Here is a 24,345-nt window from a genome sequence, read left to right on the forward strand (position 1 = left end):
TCCATGGATAGTTTTCCCCAAAATGGCACAGGTCTTGTGCATTTTACAAGTTCTTCAGGTACCAATTTCATTCTTCCAACAGTGGTTGCAAGTCCATACTAAGTTTCCTGCTTGAAAAGGCAAATTTTATATTGTTGATCAAATTGCATAGCTTGAGATTTATATAGTTTGGGATTGGCTATATATGAGGCAACATCAGGCCACAGCAGGTCCAACTGGTATGCAAAGATTACATCAAAAAAAGAATTGCAGGTGATTCCTGTAGTAGCCGCACATGTCCTGTAGACAAGCAAGAAATTGTCCAGTTTCTGCTGATAACTCAGAATACTTTGTCTGTATGCAGTATCAGAGGGGTAGCTGTTAGTCTGGATCTGTAAAAAGCAACAAAGAGTCCTGTGGCACCGTAAAGACTAACAGATGTATTGGAGCACTTCAACCTCCCTGGCCACACAACATCTGCTGTTGTGTGGCCAGGGAAGTTGATGTGCTCCAATACATCTGTTAGTCTTTAAGGTGCCACAGGACTCTTTGTTGCTGTCTGTTCACAGTATTCCACTAGCAAATTTATAAAAAGATGGTATGGAACAGAACATATGTGTTGAATTCCATTTTAATCTAGGAACTTCTGAAACTCTTCTGAACAGAATTGTCACTCACCAACTGTAACAGTAAACCAAATTGCTAAACAAGGTCCCAAGGTGTCCTGTGATCTTGGTAGCTGTAGTAGAAGTCATTCTGAAAACTTCTGGCCATTTTGAAAGGGGAATTGACTATGATCAAAAGCATAACCTTCTAATGGTCTGGCAAAGTCCACATGAATACGTGTCCAAGGAATCTAAGGCCATAACCCACAGTGCAGACAAGTTAGTCCAGGATTATGTTCAATTTGCTGACACATAGTATCAATAAAGCAAGAGTGCTTAGAGATGATATGTTAATGCTATCAAATCCTACAGTGTTTTTACCAAATATTATACGTAAGCTTAATGAATATGGAAAGGTTGAAGGTTTTCCAATAATCTACACAGTTGGCCAGATGATCAACTGGTGTAAATTGGTGTAGGTCTGTTCAATCCAATGGTGATTTTCCAGCTTACACCAAGAGAGGATCTGACTCAAAATGTGTATTTATGGTGTTAGATTTTCCAGAAGATGTGTAAAACATGCTTTCAGCATGCACAAAGTCACTTAAAATCAAAGATGTCTCTGTAACATGGGCCATTTATCTGTTAGCACCTCCTTGCAGCAGGATGCAGAGTTACACCAATCTGACTCCATCCCCCCCACACCACCAAACTCACTTCTGTGTTTCTCAAGTTCTTGTTATGATCCAGCCCTTGAAGGGCCTGGTTCTTAATAATCATTGTCCTCTTCAGGGTAACAGGGAGTCGGAAGCCCTGTGGCTCTAGTGGGGACTAGACAGCCTTAGGTCTCCTGGGTTTGGAGTCTTATTCTCCAAAGACCTCGCACAGAATAGGTAAGGGAAACCAGGCCCACCTACTCCAGTGGGTTCCAATTCAGGGCCCTCATTTGGAAAAGGCAGAACCAATTCTTCTCAGTCCCTTGCTACTTCCTGACATACGTCCTACCTCTCCTCCTCTGTAGGCTTCCTCTACCTCTTGCTCTTTGGAATGGTGGCTTCTCTGGCACCTTCTCCTCAATTTGCTGGCGGTATCCTCTCTCTGCAGTCCCTTTCCTCCCCTCTCCGATAGTTTTCTTTCTCCTCAGGGAGTAGGGAGGGAGGTGTCCTCAGCATTTTTTCTTACCCATGTGCTGCTAGGCTGGGGCTCTGGCCTGTTCAGAGGGCTAGCTACCCTCTGGCATCTACTAATAAACATCTGATTTGAAGGTGAAACTTTCTGTAAAAATACTAGCTTTGGGAAAGAGGCTTTATTCAATGTCTTTGTTGTTTGTGTAGCAATCCAGCTGCTACCAGTGGAAGTTTTTTGTGCAAGTCTCTTTGAAACTGTGTTTTTACAGCCTCAGAGATCAGGATTCATAAATATAAGCACTGAAAGATATCATTGCTACCTGCTGCTTTACAACAAGTGACATAAATGACAAATAAGTCTCATTCAGTTGTTAAACAGAAATATAATGCACATGATCATGTGTTGCCAAATTGGGTTTTATGAAGTGTGACTCAAGTGAAGGTCACAGTTGTTATTAAGTTGATTTTTTTTGTTTTGTTTTTGTTTTAAGGTCTTTCTTTGCTATTGTAAGAATATAGATTGTTTTGACTTGATAACCTCCGCAGACAATCCCACCATAAATTATATAGCATCACTTTATAAGTTACAATGGCATAAAGAAGATATTCATGGTTGGAGTGTTTCAGCTGGAGTGTGAAACAGCATTTGACTGTCTGTCCAGGAGATGAATGTGGAAAATTCAGTTTTACCGTTTCTGCTACAAGACTCTGCTGTGTTCAATAGTTTCAATATATTATTAGACAATTTTTTTAAAATTTTTTTTAAAGGGAAGCTTTGTACAACAGTGTAAACTGGGAATCAGTTCTGATTAGGGTAGGTAGGAGATGGCTATCTTTGACACTGTTTTTAATGATTAATCATGCAGATGTGTTGGAGGAGCTTTGTTGCTGCCCTAAATGCCAGAGGCATAAAGGGAACATTATGATGATGATGATGATGGTGATGTGTCTAGATAACTGGCTCCGTCTCCTTTAAATTTTAAATTCTGTTTTATAAAAATGCATGGTGTTGGTTAGTTTATTTTGAGGACATGTTCAGGTTTAATTTATCTAAAACATATTTTAAAAGGACTGTTAATGGTTATCTAATTTAAAATAAGCATGTTCTCTTTAAATCTGTGCTGTTTTCTCCTGCCTTTTTATGCTGTGTAACAGAAGTATGCCTGTCAATTGAGATAGGCAGTGTTGTTATAGCCGTCTTGGTTTCAGGTCTGTCAGATGAGATGTAAGATAGCATAATACAATGCTGACATTTTAGAGTTGTACCCTGCCCTTGTTGGTGCCCCATACACAGTATCTCAGAAGCATGTTCGTTTCGTTTCTGTTAAGGCATGCCAATAGTTTCCCTCTCAAATTTTGTGCCTCTTTTTGGAAACAAGCCAGGTGTCTAATGAATCTGAATCTGCATACATAAACACTGATCATTCTCTCACTGAAGTCAACGGGAGCTTTGTCACTGACTTCAATGGGAGCAGGATCACACTCGTGGATGCTACATTAGTCAACCACACTGTACTATTGTACCAGGGGGATAGAACCCAGGATCTTTGATGACAAAAACACAGGCTTCTGCTATTTTAATTTAAATGAGATCCTTTGGCTGTCAGGGCTTTTAATTTCGGTAGGCTATGTACTAGAAAGGACAATAGTACACATGAATGTTGGCCACAGAATTACTGCAATAGTTCTTCTATCAATCTTATATAGAAAGTAGAACGAAGGGGAGAATATTTCATAGAGGAACATGTTTCAGGTAAACTCTTCATATAATTTACTAAAAAAATGTCAATGCACCTGAAAATAACTTGCAACTCCTTGGGCAATTTTGCACTGTGGAACTGGGCACTGACCCAGCAGATCATCCTATATCTCATTGTCACTGGCAGTGCCAATATGAACAGCATCCATTTGCTCTGGTTGTTCTGCTGCTCATTTTCCATCAAACAAAGCAGTTTCTGCAGATGAGTCATTGGTGGAGACTGTTAAAACATGTAAAATGAACTCTATAGAACATTGTTTGCAATATCCCTGCAAAAAGCAATCCTTGTATACCCATTTCAAATCTTCATTCAAATTCTCAGATCAGCTCTTCCAAAAAAAAAAAGGTATATAATTGTATCGTTTGTGCTGCTTTTGGATAACACACCAGACTTAATACACGTCTTACCATGAAAGGGTGGCTTATGGGGGGGAAGATTAAACAAATAAGAATGTGTTCCATGAGAACATCAAGCAAGTTTCTGAAAACCTTAAACATTTATACATAGACAAGCTTACATATGTTCAGATTGCCTATTTAATCAGCTATTCAGAAAAATAAGTCTTGGTGATTTCCATGTCCCATGGTACTTCTACTAAAAATAAGTATATACTATAGGAAGATATCTTTGGAAAGCACATATGCCACAATACCAGGTAAAGCTTTGCATTTTTTAGAATAAAACCATGCAGGTAATAGCTAATATTAAAATATTTTCATATCTGTCCTGTACATTGATACATTTTACAATTTCATCTGACTTTCATAACATATTCTAATTCATCCTGTGTTCAGGTCATTGTATCAACCTTTGTCTGTTTCTGTGTCCCCTATCAATAACATGAATGGTTTGATTCCCCTTAAGTACCAGAGCAACTGTTCAAAAGGTACTATCCTCATCAGTTTTAGCTCGAAGCAAACTGAAATGCTGCTGCAAATGCTCCTCCAACATTTCTTATCATGGTTTACAAATCTAAATAATTGCTTGAGAGATGTACAATAAAGAGAAAATGATGAAGATTATATACAGTACAGGATAAAGGAAAAGAGAATATATAACAATGAAAATAAAAGTAGCCTGTGCCTTACATAGCCATTTACTCCACTGCAAAGTGGGTGTGAAACTATGCCAAATTAGAAATGTAATGTTTCCCACCCACTTTGCTATGATGCAAATATTGGCCAAAGATGCAGAACAATGATGAATCAGGCTCATAGTTTTCTGTGCTGTTGCATTTTCTATTTGCACAACAAGATAATAGTTACCTGCACTCTTCTGAGTAAGGATGTACATAAGTTCCAGTTGTTGGCATTTTCACTCATCCACTGGAAAGTACATTACTCACCATTCCATTTGATTGGCCAATAAAAGTCCATACTTACTTTTAATACAGGGTAAACATATCTAAGACATTACATTTTATGTATACTGAAGTTATAACATTTTCTGTGGTTAAAATTATTAGTACCTTTAATTTCATTTTCTTCGAAGAGTGTTCCAGGCAGCTACACCTTGTACTGGTAAACTCCAGAGAACACGATTGAATAGCCCCACTTCCACTGCAAAATAAGGCATCAACCTATACAGTCAATTGGATGTAGTTGTGGTGTATGTGTTTGACTTCAAAATTAAATGTTTCATATTACATACATATAAAAGCTATCTATATTTTGATTGTATTCATCTTCACCATCCTTCAAATGCTGTTCTCTTTCTTAATCTGTAAACTCTTCAGGGGACGGACTATTTCTCCTTATGTGTTTGTATATTACAGAACACAGTAACGATCAGATACTTATTAGGAACTGTTGTGAATGAATACATAAATAATACAGCTGCTCTGAGGAATGTATCTGAATAATGCATATTTTGAAACTTCTACTAAATTTTATCAGACACTGCCCCCAATAATCAGGCCTAGGAGTTGGAACATGGGTTACAGTTAGACGTAGGGTTGGGCCTCAGCCAATGGTGGTCCTGGAATTGAGATCTGGGGACAGGCCAAATCTGAGATCAGAGTCCACAGACAAAACCAGGTCAGAATCGTAGCTAGAAGTCAGGTGCAGGCTAGAGTTCAAAACTGGGTGATCAGAGTTCAAAGACAAGCCAAGTCGGTACCAAAGTGAGAGTCCAGATACATGTCAAAAGTCAAATCTGGATAGTCAGAGTCTCGGGGAGGTGGATGGGACCAGGAGGCAGAGGCAAGGTTGGAACTGGTCACTGCTGAGGCTGGAGTGAGGCTAGTGCAAGGCACGGACAGAGCTCAGGCAACGCAGGGGTTGGATGGGAGTTGCTGGTGTCTGGGGCACTGTGAGGCAGCGGGAGGGTTTTTGGCTGGATAGCACTGTTGTTCAGACTGATCTGCAACCTGGTATCATCTGACTGAGGCTCCCCTCAGTGATAGGCTGTTGCTGCATGTCTGGGGGCTGAGTCATCACAGCAGCTGAGCAAACAACCCTAGTTTGGCTGTGATGCAAACTGCTTCACAAATATGGAAAACCAAGAGGTAGCTCAGCAGCAATAATATGCAGCTCCCACTATGTATCCATGTTGGAAATAGTAATTCTTACAACCGGCCTATATGGTATGTAAATACAATGTTCCCCATTTTACATGGATAAACTGAGGTGTTAAAGTTATTACATAGGCCACAGAGGGTGTCAATTTCTGGGCAAGCAGTTGAACTTAGGAGTTCCAAAACCAACTGTCTCCTTGAGAAGAACCTCGGTATTGAGGCCTCTACTGTTGTACTGTACTGCTTGCAGATTGCTGAGAGTTATGGGATGATGGGTTTATAGCCGTCTACATTATGAGCAAAGATTATGGTTTGGGGTTTGTTACTGCAAACATTCTTTAAGTGCCCATCACTTTAATATACAAGCATAAATTAATTATATATCACAATTCCATCAAAAGTCATTCTTTCCTCCTTTCCTTCATTCAGATCCTCATTCTGACCTCAGTCCAGCAAAAGTATTTAAACACATGCTTAACTGTAAAAACCTGAGTAGTCTCATTTACTTCACTGGATCATTGATCCTAGCTTCACTGGGACATTAAGTGGGTGAGTAATGGGTAATAGTTAAGCATGTGCTTAAGTGCTTTGCTAGGCCTACTTGGGATAAGGGGATATTACTGGGGAGCTTAAAAAACCCCATTAGGTGAGGGTCTGCATGAAGAATCCCTGTTGGTTAGTGAGGTACCAGCTCAGTTTTTTATTTAATTAGAACATTCCAGCAACTGCTTGTTGTTTTTCTTGTAATTCCATCATGTTCACTGCTATTTTACCTGTGTTGTTTGCTGGTGAGACTGTGCTGACAGTCAGAAGGCCCATGGTTATCTAGGGAACAAAAGCCCTTAAATTGGCCATTGAAGGTCATCTCCCCCACCAAAGAGACAAGGATTTCCTTGAACTCTTGTCAGTAGTGCCTCCAAACAAAATTGCCAAGCCCCCACATTCCTAATGATTGTATATAGATAGACAGCACAGTTTAAAAATTGGAAGAGGTTCCTAATGCCTCTGCACAGCAAACTGCATAGCAACCGATGATGCATATAAATACCTGATTTACTGTAGTTACTTGGATAAAATATCAGTTTTTGATGCAAATTCCAAAATTCTCCATTTCATATTTCATTGTAGCAATAAAGATAGATTTTTAACCTCAAAAATATGAATTTTCCATCTATCTTTTATCCCATTCCAAAAAATAAAATACTGTTAAATACAGTCCTTAAGAATGAATTCCCCCCACGAGGCGATCAGCAGAGCATTTTGGAATCTAGTTGGGAAGATGCTATTTGTTCACTTCCTAAAACAGTGTATAAACCCTGAATTAGTAGCTAATAAGAGAGAAAGGAGGGTCAGGTTTACCAGGGAAGTAAAGGGGTCACTATAATGCTAGAGTAGAAAAGCCACAGGACGTTTCCTGGATTGATTCCTGGGTCAAACCTAGGAATCCCAATGGAGTTCCAATGCTTAGATGCCTCCTACGTACAAAAAATGGTATAAAAATGAGTAGGTAACAGGGGAGACAAGAGAATGAGAGAGGAATAGAAAGCAAGAATTAGTTATGATCGTACAAATAGATTTTTCATGTTTTAAGTCTGATCTTTTGGTCAGATAATACGCTGTTTCAATAGTACTTTAAAACCAAGCTACATAAACTACAATATACTGTACTGTAGTTCTCAACCTCATAATTCAGACAGACAGTGATGATAATAAGCAACTTTCTCTAAGATACTGATATGCAAGCATGGCTATCACTGAAGTGGTCTCCCTCACCCCCCTTGGAAAGTGGCAGGAAGAAGACCGTGAAAGTCAGAGCAACCTTTCGGGCTGTAATCAGACTTTGGTACCGAAATGATATTGTGGACATTGCAGGAGCCCTCACAAATGATTCTCCTCTCACATATGTTTGGCAACAATGGAGTTACTTTTAAATTACAGTTGTGTAAGTAGGAGGCAAATTAGGTGCATTGCCTTAGTATTTTGCAAATGGTGAAATCATTTCATTAAAGGGCATCACTTCCATTTGACTTAGCTATGTTGCTGTTACTTTCTCCTGTTTCACCTACTGGTTGCTAAGGAATCATAACACTATGAATTATATTTACCTAAAACATTAACTTTGTTTTACTTTATTTAAAAGATCCACAAAGATTACTATCCATATCAACAGTCTCCCTTCAGTCAGATGGATAAACAACAGGTTTAGCACCCCTTAAAACTAACATGATATCTGTCATTAACTAAGGATTTGGCATTATAGGTCCCCATGCCCTCTACGAAGGGACTTTATGTTGGCCTCTTCCTCTTACATATACAACAGATGATAAGCAGGTTTGCAGTTTATGTACCTCTCTTTTTAATATGCCCACCCTCTTTCTTCCTGGTGAATCTCAAGCAGGATCTGAACTGATGCAAAAGCATTATAATCGAGAGAGTTCAAAAAAATCTGTTTTGCTAGGTTGTGGTCATTACTTTGAAGGGAGGAAGGCTAATGCAATTTCTCATAGACTAGATATTTTGAACTAGGCATGGGGCTGCTGTGTCAGAAGCAAGGATTGACAAGCTGTAGCCTTGAGAGAGAGATTATGGTGGTTTTATTTTTGCCCCTGCTAGCCAATGGTACTGAATTGATGGTGTTAGAGGAAGGATTTTAAAAAGTATTATAGAAACCTCTGTTTTTAAAAAATGTGTTCCTTCAGGGAAACACATTTTGCTACATTTTATTTCCACATTAACTTGTGTGGATACCGATTTATTGTTCTTTTGGACTGCCCTGTATAAAAAAAGGGAGCATGAAATATCTTTTTTTTCAATTGTAGTGGCAACCCAATCCAACTGATGTATAATATGTGTTTCAGAACTGAGAACTTCATTTAAAAAATATAGTAAAAATCCTATACACTAGCAATTAAGTTTTTTGCCTTGGTACACAGCAGAACTGGTTTCAGAGTTACTTGCAGCATCGTAATATTAATCTCTAACCTTTTGAAAGGTTGTTATTTGAATTGGGTCCTAGGTACAGGCTCATATATACATAATAACCTTGAAAAAACAACAATCTGACTCTCAAATCACTAATCTGATACTCTGAATTCAGTAGCCTTTGTGATTAACCAACATAATCAAGGAAAACATGTCCTGAAGCTAAAAATTAGGTTTTGGATTTAAAATGTCTTATAGACTGATTCCATCTTTAGTAGTCTTGTTGGCAACTGGATTAGTGTTCAAAATGATCATTATATTCCCTGTAGGCACTTATCAGTCATTTGTCTATTATTTTTATTTGGATCTGGACAAAAATTACAAAATCTGAACATATCTGAACTTTGAGGGAGTTTGGATCTGGAGTTTTGGATCCAAACTTCACAGCTCAGGCTATTCTCTATTTTTGATATTTGCTACTTATTGTCTCCAGGCTACAAAATATCTAAAAATTAGATATTAAAAGCTTCCCCCACCCCCTCACCTTTTGCCACTCTATTGTTAGAATACAAATGTATTGTGATAATAGATCCCACCACAAATATGTTGGAATTAGTTCAAATGAAAACATTAGTTGTTTGAGTCATGAGCATATTTCATTGGTCAAATAAGTGAAAAATATAATTTTCATTAATTTTGGCTGAAATCGGAGAATTTTAAGATCAGATCTTGCCACGATGTAAGTAATGCATAACTCTACACATGTGAGTGGTCCCACTGATTTCAGTGGGACTGTTTGTGGGTTTCATGTTATGCATGTGCTTGGATCTGCAGTATCTGAACTTTAGTGCTTGCTTACTAGCACTGAAAAGGGATGGGGTGAGAACAATGAAGAGCCTAACATTGGATAGGTAAGTAATGCATAAACTTTCCACACAGCTGTGCCGAACAGGGGCGGCTCTAGACATTTCACCGCCCCAAGCACGCCGGTCCCGCGGCTCCGGTGGACCCTCTGTAGGCATGCTGCCGAAGGCACCCTGCCTGCTGCCCTCCCGGCAACTGGCAGAGCGTCCCCCACAGCATGCTGCCCCAAGCACGCGCTTGGCATGCTGGGGCTGGAGCTGCCCCTGGTGCCAAAGCAACTTGGTGTTGACTTGAAACATTATGGCGGTTTAAAAAAAAACGAAAAAACCTTCTCAACTAATGTCCAGATCCACTAAAGTACTTAGGCACTTAAACCCCATACTTTACGTGCTTAAGTACCAATTTTAGGCACCACCATGATCCACACATCTCCCTCTTGGCTGCCATCTAACCTTGTACACACTGAACTTCATTCTGCACCTACATTTTAGCTGTAAATGTTCCCTAGGCACATAGATTTCTGTTTTGGACATGCATACTGCTGCCTCACTCTAGGTGTCTAAGTCCCAGAGCAATCCATGAAGTGAGGGAAGGTAGGCAGCCCTTCTGCTATCTCACCCATAGGTTTTCATTCAGTAGGAGTTCTCAGAGACCAGACCAGGTCCCAGTCAAAATCTGAGGCGGTAGTGATGGTGCCCACCTTATAACGTTTAGCACAGTGTAAAGTGACAAGACATCCCGCTATTTTTTGGGTTATCCCAATATTAGGGACTTAGTCTTTTATAGGCAACTATTTCCCCCCCAACCCTCAATTTTTCAAACTTGCTATCTTGTCACCGTAGCCCAGGATTGAATTCCTCCCTCTGCCTGATGAGGAGGAGGGAATTGAACAAGGATCTGCCATCTTTCAGGAGAGTGCTCTAAATACTGAGCTGTATTCTGATGTGAGGTCACTCGGTCTGTCCTACTGAAACTGTTCCACTGTGTGCAAATAATTAGTCATTGGGCCAGAGTGAGAGTATGATTCTGTAGCATGGTGGTTAGGGTATCTATATAGGAAATGGGAGACCTGCTGACCTGTGTCTCTCATCCAGTGACTTTAGCATCACATAAAATAGACTACAGGGAAGGAAGAACTCCCTTAAAACTTTTAAGCCAGAGTATTCACCCAGGACATAGGAAACCACTGGATCAGTTTCCACCTCTCTCTGCAGAGAAGGGATTTGAACAGGAATCTGCCACATTTCTGGTCAGTGCTTTTACCAGTGGGCTATGGGATATTCTGATGTAGTCCTCCTTTAATTGGTCCTTTGAAGTTGTTCCATTTTAATAGTTAATTATTCAATTATTTAATTAATTGGGCCAGAAAGCAAGTGAGAATCACTCTGTGGTTAAATGATAATAGCACTCTCTTCTCCTCATCCGGTAGAGGGGAGTCTGTCTATTGTAGAAGAGTACCCTACCCTACTAAAGGTTATAAGGGAGGTACTCCTCTTTTTCATAGATTTATTTTTATAGTTTGCTTGTTTAGAATATATACAGTATGTAAAGATCCACTTCCATGGCACTTTTCACAAAAAGTATTTTTAAAATTGTTACTTAAAATATCTAATAACATGACTATAGTGGGTAACGTGGTTGGTAATAAAAACACAGCAGAGTTATTAAAGTTATTTCCTTTTGCAAGTATAATGCTATACTGCGAAATTACAGATCCTGTGAAGGTATAACTATTGGCAAATGTAGGGATTTTTTCCCCTTTTATGCTTATCACTTTGTATTTTACAGATAAAGAAACTGAGGCACAAGGAAGCTAGGATTCCATTTGGGATGCCTTAATTTTGGGATGCCTCAGGTGGGTCTATCTGACTCATCAAAGTTATTTAGAACAGCAAACAAGGACACTGGTGTTACAGTTCCAGAGGGAGCTGAATGTCTGACCCCCACAATCAGTCTCTCCATAGGCACCCTTTCCAAAGGAAAGGCCCACACCTATCCTTCTCTCCAAGGTAGAAACCTGAAATTCACCCCTATTTCACCAACTGGGAATCTTCAGCAGGTCCAGCTGGATTTTGCCCCCGCTATATAACAGTGTAAAAATGCAGAGATAGAACAGCTTGTCCAAAATAAAGTGTTATTTATTAATCCACAGGAACACAACAGTGAGGAAAAGCGTGAAATAACAAAAGACATATACACATACCTAAACCTTAGCCATTTCTTGAAAGTTTAGGTAGATCTCCACTGTCCCAAGCATCCCCGTATTGGTGACAGGTGAGGCAGACTGCAGCCTCTGCCTTTCAGTCTGGTCCCCGTTCAGTGAATCCCTGTTTCCTAAGATCATCTTTTAATCTTCGTTAAGCATTTTTTTTTCCTAACACTTTCTGTCTGAAGACCCCTGAGGGTACAAGCTGGAATTCTTCTTTCCCACCCACTCCTGATTACATATTAGTGATGGTAAATTTCCAAAGAATTAATGCCTATGTGGTCTGAGTCACAGAAACTGGGGCTTTCCACAGCCAGTGCCTTTGGTTCCTGCTGATAAAAAAACGAATTAAGGCTGATTTAACTCTTCACTAACCTTTAGCCAGCAACACAGTAACCAACAAAATCACAGTATCTTTCTCACCAAAAGATCTAAATTACTTAAATATGAAAAAATACACTAAGAGATGGTGATGATATGATGTGAATTGGGGTACTCACATTACCAAAGTCAAGTATGTGCCTGTCTGTAAGTTAGGGCCCTTAGTTTGTAAAGTGCTTTTGGGTGTGATAAATGATGTGAGCATCCAACATTAAACAATCTGCGTTTATGGTGATTCATTTTTCCTTACTGATGTGAATAATCAATATCTACACTTGAGAAAAACAAGTCAATTTCCCTGTGTGACTTTTTCATGCAAATTCTTTTGGAACTCAAAATTGTCCAGTCAAGAGTAGCAACAAAATATTTGTGAATGTTAATAGTAGATATAGTATAAAATAAATTAAAATAAAAAAATGATATCCAAGCTGACTGAAGGGTTCCTTAATACAAACGAAGACTGAGCAAACTAGTTTGTACTGGTTGTTTGTATAGTTGATGGAAGTTGTGAGCTTAATTTTTTATATTTTTTAAAGCAATGAAAAAAATCCTTAGAATAGCTTCAGAGTTGGAGAGTGAACTGTCTTTACATGGTAACTTGACTGGAAATGATTCAGTAGGAGTTTGATTTTACTTATTCTAGTAGGTTTAAAATGCTTGTGAAGAAGGGACAATTTAAATGAGTAAGACTTTAAATGTCTCAATATTTTTTAATTCCTCTTTGCCTGCAGAAAGTAAACGATTCTGACTCATTTCAGATTTACTGTAAGGCAACTTTCAAAGTTACTGATACCCAATCTGAAATTGAGTAGCACCTTACCCCACAAGATGGGTCATTCATTTTGATAGGCCTATATATGGATTAAGGTACTATTGAATGTGAGTATGGGTATCAAAATCTAGCCAGAAGTGTTTGGCTGGTAGTGTGAAATGTCTCTCTTTTTATTTTATATTTTTATATTATTGAAAGACATATTATTATTTGAGCAACTTAGTCAACTTATTTTTAGATCAATTTTATTTTAATGTTGTACTTGTTTTTGCCCCTGGGTTTTGAAGGCTGGTATGGAGTGGGTTTTTATGGACTTTTGACCTTGTATGGGACAGAATTTTTTAGTGCTTGCTTTTGGTATTTCTGTTTAAATTTGTCTTTGGTTTTAAAAGTCTATTATTGACTTGATTTTGTTCTGAAATTAATGATTGAGTATAATTTTGTAGTGTTATGCTATACAGAAAATACAGAAAATAACTGTAATGGCATAATGAATCTCTAATTATTTCCTAAAAGATATGTCCCAACACTTTAACAGTGACCATTGAAAGTGACAATGAGCAATATAAATAGTAGAAAAGGAAAATTACAAAGTAAGGCCTTGATCCTGAAAACACATGATTTACTTGCCTTTACGAAGGTTACTTGTGTAAAATTCAGCAGGATTGAGGCCTAAATTTATTCTGAAGCCTAAAATAAAGCACTACATGTATGCACTGAAACATGCACAATGGTTATAAATACAGGGATAGAATAATATGGACATTCTCACATGTACTGCTTATACAGGTACACAATGGGGTCATCACTCAAACTTGTGTCTTTATAGGCGCAAGGATCAAACAAATTGTACCCCCTTTTCCTAGATGCTTAGCTTCCACTTCTTTCCCTGAATCAAGGGTCTTTCACAAAGACTATTGTGCAAGCCTGGGCTGATATAGCTCAAGGGCCTCAATTGATCACAGCCATTATTGTATGGTATTGGAAGAAAACTGGTCTCTCAGGTACCCAAGTACCAAACTCCTCATAACAGTTCCAGTGAAAATCCTTAGGAAGTTTTCTAACAATGACCTTCAGTTACAATCATAGAACTTCCCTCGTACTATATTTTTATATTATGAAGTCAAAATATCTATATTGACGTCTCCTTACAATCTGTATATAAAAGTCATATTAGTGCCAATAACACATTTTACATCCATACAATCTACTGTACACCTTTTAATAATAGTTCAGTGGAATTTAATGATGGACCTATTAGATCACAATTGCATTCCCCTGACAATGACTAGATTTTCTTCTGGTGATGTGCCCTGTACAGATTTAACTGACACACAGGCTGTAGCATCTGCCAATTATGTTAATAGATCTTATTTTTAGGGTATTTTTTCCTTTTAGTCAGCCTACATTCTCCTTTGCTTAATTTCATCCAACTACTACTATTTAAACCCTTTGATCTTTAATATTTACATTTCAGTCTGTTCAGGATTTTTAATTGTTCTCGTTGCTCTTCTCTGAATTCCTTCAAATTTATCAACATTTTACGGGTATTGAAGTGTCCAGAACATAATAGAGCATTGTAAATTAGTCTCACCAGTGGCCTATGTTTGTTTTATGATGCCTCTGCAGCCCAAAACAGTGTTATTTTATACTGTATTTCATTTCCAGCTCATATCTAATTTGCTGTCAACTGTCTCCCATAAGTCTTTTCATTTACTGTTTGGGAGAGGTGTAGAATGTGACAGCTCTGGATGTTTGACTTACGTTTATTGACAAAACAATTACAACCTGGGCAGAGCCTGTGTTCTTTTCCCAGTGCAACTCTGCTAATATGCTCCATCTCTGACCTGGATGGGGACTAGTTCCAGGCTTGAAATAAGAGGTCAGTTTCCTGGGCCAACAGTTCTTGAACTGGGCTTGCAGAACACTTCTGGTGGTCCATGGAACAGGTTCTCTAAATAGCTCTCAATCTTCAGTCACTGATGTTGTTGATAGCTGTAGCCAAGGATTATGATTTCTACATTTTTTTCAAAATAAAATATGTACAAATAAAAGCAAATGAACCCAAGCACCTTTTGGCACTGGCCCCTTTATGGTTCTCTTCACATGGCTTCTTCCATAGCCCCTATGATTCTCTAGGCATAGCCCCTTTATGGTTCTCTTTGTCAGGTGCTTCTTTGATACAGATTGAATAGTGATCATGTTTATGAACAATATCAAAATTGGAAGGTAATAAACACACAGAAAAACAAAATCGAACTGGTGAAAGAAGAGGCTGCAGACAATGAGGAGAAATAAGGTTGAGTCTCACACTAGGGGACAGGAAATAAAACAAAAAGAAAATCCTTGGGGAAGTAACTACGCAGCCTCACTCATCACACTAAAGAATGTTTATTTTCACCCTATCTCCTTAATCCTGTTTTAATAGTTTTTGAGGCTTGATCCTGAACATCATAGGTTTGGTGTGTTACTCATTTTAAACACATGAAGTAAAAACTGACAAGTAAGAGAGAAGAGATTGCAGGGTAACCTGAGTCTACATTAACGAGACCTCAGATGTTCAGCCTTGAAATTACTCTGCAAGAGAAAGACTAAAAAGGGGGGAAAGATTTAGCATGAAAATAGAGTCCTTAACTGAGGATTAAATTGAAATCAAGCTTCCTTGTATATATGCACTCTCGATCTGCATACTGCCTCTTTTCTACCTGGCACTCTTGGATTGTGTTTTGTCCTTGCTTTGCTCATATTGATAGCCTCTTTAAGTTCCTTTGTGTTATTTCTCCCACTTTTGCAGTATCTGCAAATTTAATTCACATATTAGGCTAGATTCTTCTCCATGCCAGTTACAGAGCTGTAATTCTAAGGGGCAGCTGTGGCCCAGATGGGTCTTAGGTCAGTTGCCAGGTTGCTTTCAGTAGCTCTGCTCCACCCCCTGTCCTCTGGTATCCCTTCTGTGCTCAGGTGGAGCGGGGAGGCTCTCACAGAACCTGGCTGTACTGGCTTTCTGTGAGGAGGGAGTTCCTGTACGCCAAGGGAATTCCCTGCTGGTGTTCCTTCCCCTATGGTTGTTGAGGAAGGAATACAATGGATTGCCAAAGGTTCTATGAGAACATTTGAAAATTCAGTTAAACAGTATATAACTGAAACATGCTGTGTTTAGTAATTTAATGCATTCACTGTTCACAAATGTGTACTAATGTCTGTACTGGCTTCATATGAAACAATTAGTGGATATATTAGAAAAGCTTTTCCTTGTAATGACCTATTGAATCCCCAGATCTTTAATATCTAACCATTAGCGTTATTGCTAGATTTAAAATTTAGTAAAAAATGGTTACTTCTTAGTTCCTTAGTTTTAACCTGCAAATCCTTTTTATTAAATCCTTTTCTTAAGATTTAGAAACCTCTCTCAAGCATTAGACAGCATTTTTTAAAAAAGATTTATACTCCTGTGAAGTTAAAAATAAAACTGTAGTCTAAAATAATTTTCTGTTTTAGGTGTAACAATAAATGCTGGGATTATACTTGTTTTTACAATGCTTGAGCTACACATAAGAATCCAAGCACTGTAGTTCACAACATGGCCTCAAACTTTTCCCAAACAAATATTTCATTAATCATAACGCAATTTAATTCTAAGCTTGACAGTAATTCTGAGCTTCAAGTATCAGGGTATGTCTACATCTACAATTTTGCAGCTCTAGTTGTTACAGCTGTATTAGTACAGCTGTATAGGGCCAGCGCTGCAGAGTGGCCACACTTACAGCAACCAGCGCTGCAAGTGGTGTTAGATGTGGCCACACTGCAGCGCTGTTGGGCAGCTTCAAGGGGGGTTCGGGAAACGCGAGAGCAAACCGGGAAAGGAGACCAGCTTCGCCGCGGTTTGCTCTCGCGTTCCCCGAACCACCCTGCAAACCGCAGGGAAGGAGACCTGCTTGCTTGGGGTTCGGGGAACGCGAGAGCAAACCGGGAAAGGAGACCAGCTTCGCCGCGGTTTGCTCTCGCGTTCCCCGAACCACCCTGCAAACCGCAGGGAAGGAGACCTGCTTGCTCGGGGTTCGGGGAACGCGAGAGCAAACCGGGGAAGGAGACCAGCTTGATTACCAGAGGCTTCCTCAGGTATGCTGGGATACCTGCTTATTCCACGGAGGTCAAGAAAAGCGCTGGTAAGTGTCTACACTTGATTACCAGCGCTGGATCACCAGCGCTGGATCCTCTACACCCGAGACAAAACGGGAGTACGGCCAGCGCTGCAAACAGGGAGTTGCAGCGCTGGTGATGCCCTGCAGATGTGTACACCTCCTAAGTTGCAGCGCTGTAACCCCCTCACCAGCGCTGCAACTTTGTGATGTAGAGAAGCCCTCAGAGGGGTAGCCGTGTTAGTCTGGATCTGTAAAAGCAGCAAAGAATTCTGTGGCACCTTATAGACTAACAGACGTTTTGGAGCATGAGCTTTCGTGGGTGAATACCCACGTCCTCAGATGCATGTCTGAGCTTCAGTGTCTCTATGGTATGTAGGATTAAGGAAACCAGCTACACTGTTACCAGAAGTGTTCCTAGTGAGTGAAGTCTATTTGCTGAGGACTTCATGTGAATGAGTTGCTGTACCCTCATAAAGTTCTGCGGGAGGCATAAAACTAGAAGGCCATGATAAGCAGATCCTTAATATTAATTTCTGAAAATGACAAAATTAACCCTTTCTTTGCAGATTGAATAAATTACAGAATAGGTACTATATAATGATTTACCATATAAATGTAGGACTCTTAGAATTCAGTGCAAGTAATTCAGAAAATGTGCCTCTATTTTAGCTTTCAGTGTTAAATAAACACTATAAAACAATGTAATTTAGTGTTCAAACTTTGGTACCTACATTAGCTGACTAAACTTTGCATTTGGGTGCTCAATTTGATGCTTAATAACTGCATTAATGATTGACTGTAAGGTTATGGGTGCCTCAGAATGCCCAATGATGGCATTTGAAAATTGGGCCCAGGGAGAAGATTGTTGTGCAAACATAGAAAAGATTAATTGTCAAAATATTAAGTTCAGGTATGGCTGTTGGTTAAAAACAAATGGGATAAAAAGCAGCAGAAAAGTATTACAAAAAATGACATAATTTCATTTCTTCTTTTCCAGGTCAGAATTGTGGCGGTTTAGTACAGGGACCAAATGGTACAATAGAAAGTCCTGGATTTCCTCATGGTTATCCAAATTATGCCAACTGCACATGGATCATTATCACAGGAGAACGTAACCGGATACAACTGTCATTTCACACTTTTGCCCTCGAGGAAGATTTTGATATTTTGTCAATTTATGATGGACAGCCACAACAAGGCAATTTAAAAGTGAGGTAAAGTACACTCTTTTTTATGTGTTGTATATAAGGAATTCATATTCTGACATCATATTTACAGCTAAACTCCACTGATGTTTCAGTGTTTTGGATGAAGTGTGTTGTGAGGACCTGCTTTCTTATGCTTCCCTGTTATTATTCCTAGCACATCCTACTTGGGGAAAAAATAAGTTGTACTAGCTAAAGAAGCTAACCAAAGTTTCAGATCAGTGTGATGACAATTTGTGTAAAAACCACAATAGTTGCAGGATTTTGCCAGACTATAAATTTTCCTCCAAATGTGTAGGATTCAGCACTTAAAAACTAACTTTACTACAATTGCTGTTTGTAGTGCTGTTTCCATATTCTGTTCAGATACATGATTTCTCAAGAGCTAAAAACAATTTCAAGTCAATAACCATTTTTTGTTTGTTAGTTTGTTTTTATTTCTTGTATCTCAGAGCTACATTATATTGCAAAAGAAAAAAAGGAATATGAGAGATATATGAGTGTGAAAGAGAATGTTCATATTGTCTGATTGTTGATTCAATCCAAAAAAGTTTAGAGCAGGAGAGATGGTGAAGGTATTGCACTGCTAGCAATCCTTGTGTGCCGCATAGGGGGTATGCGTTTTTCAATGTACATCGTTTTTATTTTTAGTATTTGTGTTGCCTTATACCAAGGGAATAATGTTTCTTTTTCTGTTAAATACTTTTAGTACTAATATACTAAAATGCATGGGGGGGGTTTTCTCCAAGGTGTATGTATCTATTAGAAGAAACTTCTTCAGAGATCAATGTGGCTGCACAGGAGTAAGAGGCATAAACTCTTCAGATGCAATCCTGGACTTGCTGAAATCAATAGGATTCTTGCCACTCACTTCTGTGAAGTCAGAATTTTGGCCCGGAATTTTAACAAGGGCTCAGATATATCACACTTCCTCTGACCTTGAGAAAGTCAGTTGACCTTTCTCTGCCTGAATTTATCTAGTTATAAAATAGAGATGATATTAGTCAATGCATTTGGTATGGTATAATGATACACTAATTAATATCTGCAAAAGTGTTTTGAAGGTGAAAGCAAGATCTGAGCAACAGATCTTTGTTGGCATGTTCCATGTATTGTAACTTCAATTTATATTTGCCTTTGCTGTACTGAAGACATGCATGGGTGCCCTTCATGTTTGTTACAAATAACAATTACATATTTCATGGAAAATTGCTTAGTAGATATTAGCAAATTATAGTGTTCTTTTTTAGTGACAGGGTGTAACAGAATTGGAACCTTTCGTTGAGGAATATAGCTATTGATGTTTTTGCATACATTTCCAGATGGAAAATATAATGGTAGACTTTTGGATAATTAAGCTATATTAATCATCATACAGTCATTCCTCTGTTAGAGATATGAAAACATATAACCCTCTCAAATGATTTTAATAGCATCCAATTTTCACATAATTTTCTTTATTAAATCTGTTTTGATACCCAAATTTTTGTTGTTGTAGAACTGAAACTACACACTCAGAAAGTTTAACGTTGCCTAACTGCATAAAGTGCTGGCTCTCAATGTTTCCAGATTACTGTACCCCTGTCATGGCATAACCTCCACTCTGAACCTTAGCATCCAAAAGATGGGGTGCCAGCATGAATCCCCCTAAGCTTAATTACCAGCTTAGATCTTGTAGTGCTGCCACCAACCAGGACTTGCAGTGCCTGGTACACTCTGATCCCCCCAGAACCTTTCCAGAGGACCCCAAGACCCAGACCCCCTGGATCTTACACAAGGAAAGTCAACTCTTTCCCTCACCGTTGCCTCTCCCAGGCTTCCCCTCCCTGGGTTACCCTGGAAGATCACTGTGATTCAAACTCCTTGAATCTTAAAACAGAGAGGAATGCACCTTCCCCCCTCCTCTTTTCCCCTCCCCAAGAGGTAATACAGATTCAAGCTCCGTGAATCTAAAACAGAGGAATTCCACCTTCCCCCCTCCCTTCTCTTTCCCTTTCTCTCACCAGTTCCCTGGTGAGTACAGACTCAATTCCCTTGAGCCTCAACAAGGGGAAAAAATCAATCAGGTCTTAAAAAGACAAGCTTTTAATAAAAGAAAGAAAAAAGTAAAAGTTGTCTCTGTAATCAAGATGGTAAATGTTACAGGGTCTTTCAGCTTATAGACACTAGAGAGAAGCCTTCCCCCCAGCACAAATACAAATTAAAATCCGTCCAGCAAAATACACATTTGAATCCTTCCAGCAAAATACACATTTGCAAATAAAGAAAACAATCAAAAAAGACTAAACCGCCTTTCTATTTGGACTTACTACTTTAACAGAAAATTAGAGAGCCTGTAGGTACGTCTGGTCACTCTCAGAACCCAGAGAGAACAACAGACAAACAAACAACACAAAACAAAGACTTCCCTCCACTGAGATTTGAAAGTATCTTGGCTTCTGATTGGTCCTCTGGTCAGGTGTTCCAGGCTCACTGCTTGTAATCCTTTACAGGTAAAAGAGACATTAACCCTTAACTATATGTTTATGTCAACCCCTTTTAGGAGTCTGCTTTGTCTTGTGTACCCCCAAGTTCCACTTCACTTAAAAACTACTTGCTCACAAAATCAGACATAAAAATACAAAAGTGTCACAGCACACTGTTACTGAGAAACTGCTTAATTTCTCATTTTTACCATACAAGTATAAAATAAATTAATTGGAATATAAATATTGTACTGACATTTCAGTGTATAATATAGAGAGCAGTATAAATTAGTCATTGTCAATGAAATTTTTCTTTGTACTAACCTCACTAGTGTTTTTGATGTAGCCTTTTGTAAAACTGGGCAAATATGTAGATGACTTGATGTACCCCTTGGAAGACCTCTGCGTAAGAGTGCATATACCCCTGGTTAGGAACCACTGGCCTAAAGGATAATTTTGTAAACTGATAGCAAAGCACAATACTGCTGATAAATACTGAGTTTTTAATAGTGACTGTTTGCTTTCGAAAAAGAAGATGCCAGCTGAAAAATGTTTTGGGATAACGTTGAGATGTACCAAGTTGATGTAAGCTGAGGAAAAAGCAGAGAGAATAATTAGCTGTAATGTTTACATATGTGAACGTGATTCTTACAATATCACATTTCCTAAAAATGTTTATTTAAAAGGCTATAGGGAGAAATTCAGATCTGACATAAGATACCCTTATGTAATTTATATGATTTATATGTAGACGTAGGTTATTATAAGCCTATCTCCACACTATGAGCTAGAAGTGTCATTTCCCCTGCTTGCATACACATACCTGCATTAATGAGTGGTCCAGAGTACTACCTATGACAGCAGTGTTTTCGGTCCTCAGTGTAGAATAGTGTAACCTAAGTATAAAAAGTCAGATCAATAATGTCATGTTATAATCAAATCACATGTTTATTCTATACTATTGAAAAAACTCCTTCTAGCAAAGCATCAGTATTTCATTTTCAATTTATGATGAACTCTTCAAAACACAACCAAATTCCAATTAATCTAGGGGAAAAACTATAAAATGTATTGTTACTTCTTTGCATTTTATATTTTTGACGACTTGTTCATTTCTGATATGCAAACAAGTTCATTTCTTATATGCAAATTAACTAACAGCACTTAAGGCAGTACTGGAATTCAAATGTCTGATACTTTTGTGGAGTATTGATATGAGTCAGTGGTGCGTTGAACCAATAAGAAAGTTATTACTTATAACTCACTTTCTATTGTTGATTTGTTGCTACACTAAAAAAGAGTTGTACTTGGTAGCTCAAAGTATCATAACTTATGTGGTAGTTGGAAATTTTTTGCAGTCTATTTCTTTGCACTATAGCTGGAACACCCTATGTAGCATAGGCACAGACTCTGTGGGTCCTTCGGGGCTGGAGCACCAACAGAGAAAAAATGGTGGGTGCTGAGCACCAGCAGCCCCCTATCAGCATCCCCTCTCCCCCAGCGCCTCTTGCCCACCATCAGGCTCTGCCAGTCAGCACCTCCCCTTTCCTCCACGCACCTCCTGCCCACCACAATCAGCTATTTTGTGATGTGCAGGAGGCTGGGGGGAGGGGAAGAGCAAGGACATGGTGCGCTCAGGTGAGGGGGCAGAATGCTTCTGGAAGAAGTGAGGCAGGGTGGAGCGGAAGTGAGAAGAGCTGGGGCTGGTGTGGGGCCTTGAGGAAAGGGTTGGAATGGGGATGGGCCATAGGGCAGAGCTTGAAGTTGAGCACCCCCCGGCACAATGGAAAGTCAGGACCTGTGGTATGTAGTAGTAGAAAGTAGCTTTTTAATAGAAATAAAGAGAAAAGTATCCGAAGAGCCATAGAGAGTGGGATAAGTTCCAGCTACCAAGAAGGGCCAAGGCACCAATAGATGTGAACTGACAATATTGACCTACAAACTAGTGCACCACTGACAGATACATTATCTTCTATAAACAAGAGAATTTAAAACAGACACTTAAGCAATTTCTACAGTTCAAATGTCATTTTAAGAACTATTATAATATTTACTTCTCTTATGCAACTGAAAAATGTGGAATGTCAGTTGCTCTAAGTGTAAGCTTGGGTTACACCATAACTTCTTTTATTCATATTTGCAAAATCACTGACGTGAAGTTTCACAAAGAGAGAGACAGGGAAAATGGAACTGCCTGAATGGAGGCCTTTATTAGTGTGTGAGTGTGTGTGTTTGTAGAGACCTTATAACTTACGAATTATGTTAGTGTAGTGAACTGTGCCCATACCATATAATGCTGTTATAATTTCATTAGTGTGTGCAATTCACCCCTTTCAAAGTCAACATTTCTCCAAAAGTTACCACAGGATGGTCTAAGATAAACACAGTTGTTATGTTGCCATTTTTCAGATATCATAGTATGGTAACTGTTACTAAATGTGGTTGTTACCTGGGGTTTTCTGAACCTTAAAGTATGGTAACTTCTATTCTCCCCTCTCCAGGCAGTTTTTGGAATAAATTGATGGGGACACAGCTTCTCCATCTGATAAATGATTGGCATACATTTCAGTGTTTTCACTCCTCCCCGCCAACATCCTTTTTATTAGGTCTACAGTACACCTCTAAAATAGTCTACAGAAACCCAGATATAGTTGCCCAAAGTCTGAGATGGCGTTGAGTGGTCAGCAGCAGGTTTCTGATGGGCAGCCTTCCACTTAGCCGCTGGGGAGTGGGATGTCAACCTCTGAGCTCATAGAAAACTTATCCAAACCTCCAATTTACACACACTGACTTATCTTTTTATAGGTTGCTCAAAACAAAGCACATAACTTGCAAACTAACATCTTTCCTAACATCAGCAAGTAGCTCCTAGTCATGAGATCAGCAAAAACTCATAATCGGGAACACCCAGATCCAAGGTCAGATATCCATACTTCCACTCATTCTCATGGTTCTTCCAATTTTACTTTCTATCCTTATCTGCAAAACGGCAGCTGCAGCTATTTCATATACTTATGCAAAGCTCAAGTTATTCCTGACTACATGGTGTTCTTGCTTCCAGCTAATGGTGGCTAAGTGCACAAAATGGCTGTGGTTTTGTTAAATCAATTTATCTCATAACATGGCTGTCATTAAAAAGTAACTACTCTTTAACAAAAGATAATCCATCCAGTCCTCCAGGCACCTCTCACAATCTTTTAAAGACACACTAAAAACTAATAATTTTTAGTTGACGTTAAGGAAAATTCAAATTGGTTATAAATCGATACAAAGTTGTTAATTACACACCTCACTACACTCTTTCATATGTAAATATCTAGTTTGTATCCACAAATGACCCTTTGTGTGTGTGAGTATATGGCAGATATTTGGGTTGCAGTTGATGGACCCATTTTTGAAAAT

The 24,345-nt window shown here is 38.9% G+C and overlaps 1 protein-coding gene across 3 annotated transcripts in view; it reads left to right on the top strand.

The window, feature by feature from the left end:
- The window catches only part of CSMD1 (CUB and Sushi multiple domains 1), a 1,994,958-nt gene that overhangs the window by 286,465 nt on the left and 1,684,148 nt on the right, over nucleotides 1-24,345 (top strand). For all 3 annotated transcript variants that reach the window (XM_050950505.1, XM_050950506.1, XM_050950507.1), the window contains exon 2: nucleotides 18,271-18,487. In XM_050950505.1, coding sequence (XP_050806462.1) covers nucleotides 18,271-18,487 — 217 coding nt within the window. The remainder of the gene's footprint in view (nucleotides 1-18,270; nucleotides 18,488-24,345) is intronic.

The sequence above is a fragment of the Gopherus flavomarginatus genome, chromosome 4 (genome assembly GCF_025201925.1).
Source record: "Gopherus flavomarginatus isolate rGopFla2 chromosome 4, rGopFla2.mat.asm, whole genome shotgun sequence".
Classification (NCBI taxonomy): domain Eukaryota; kingdom Metazoa; phylum Chordata; order Testudines; family Testudinidae; genus Gopherus; species Gopherus flavomarginatus.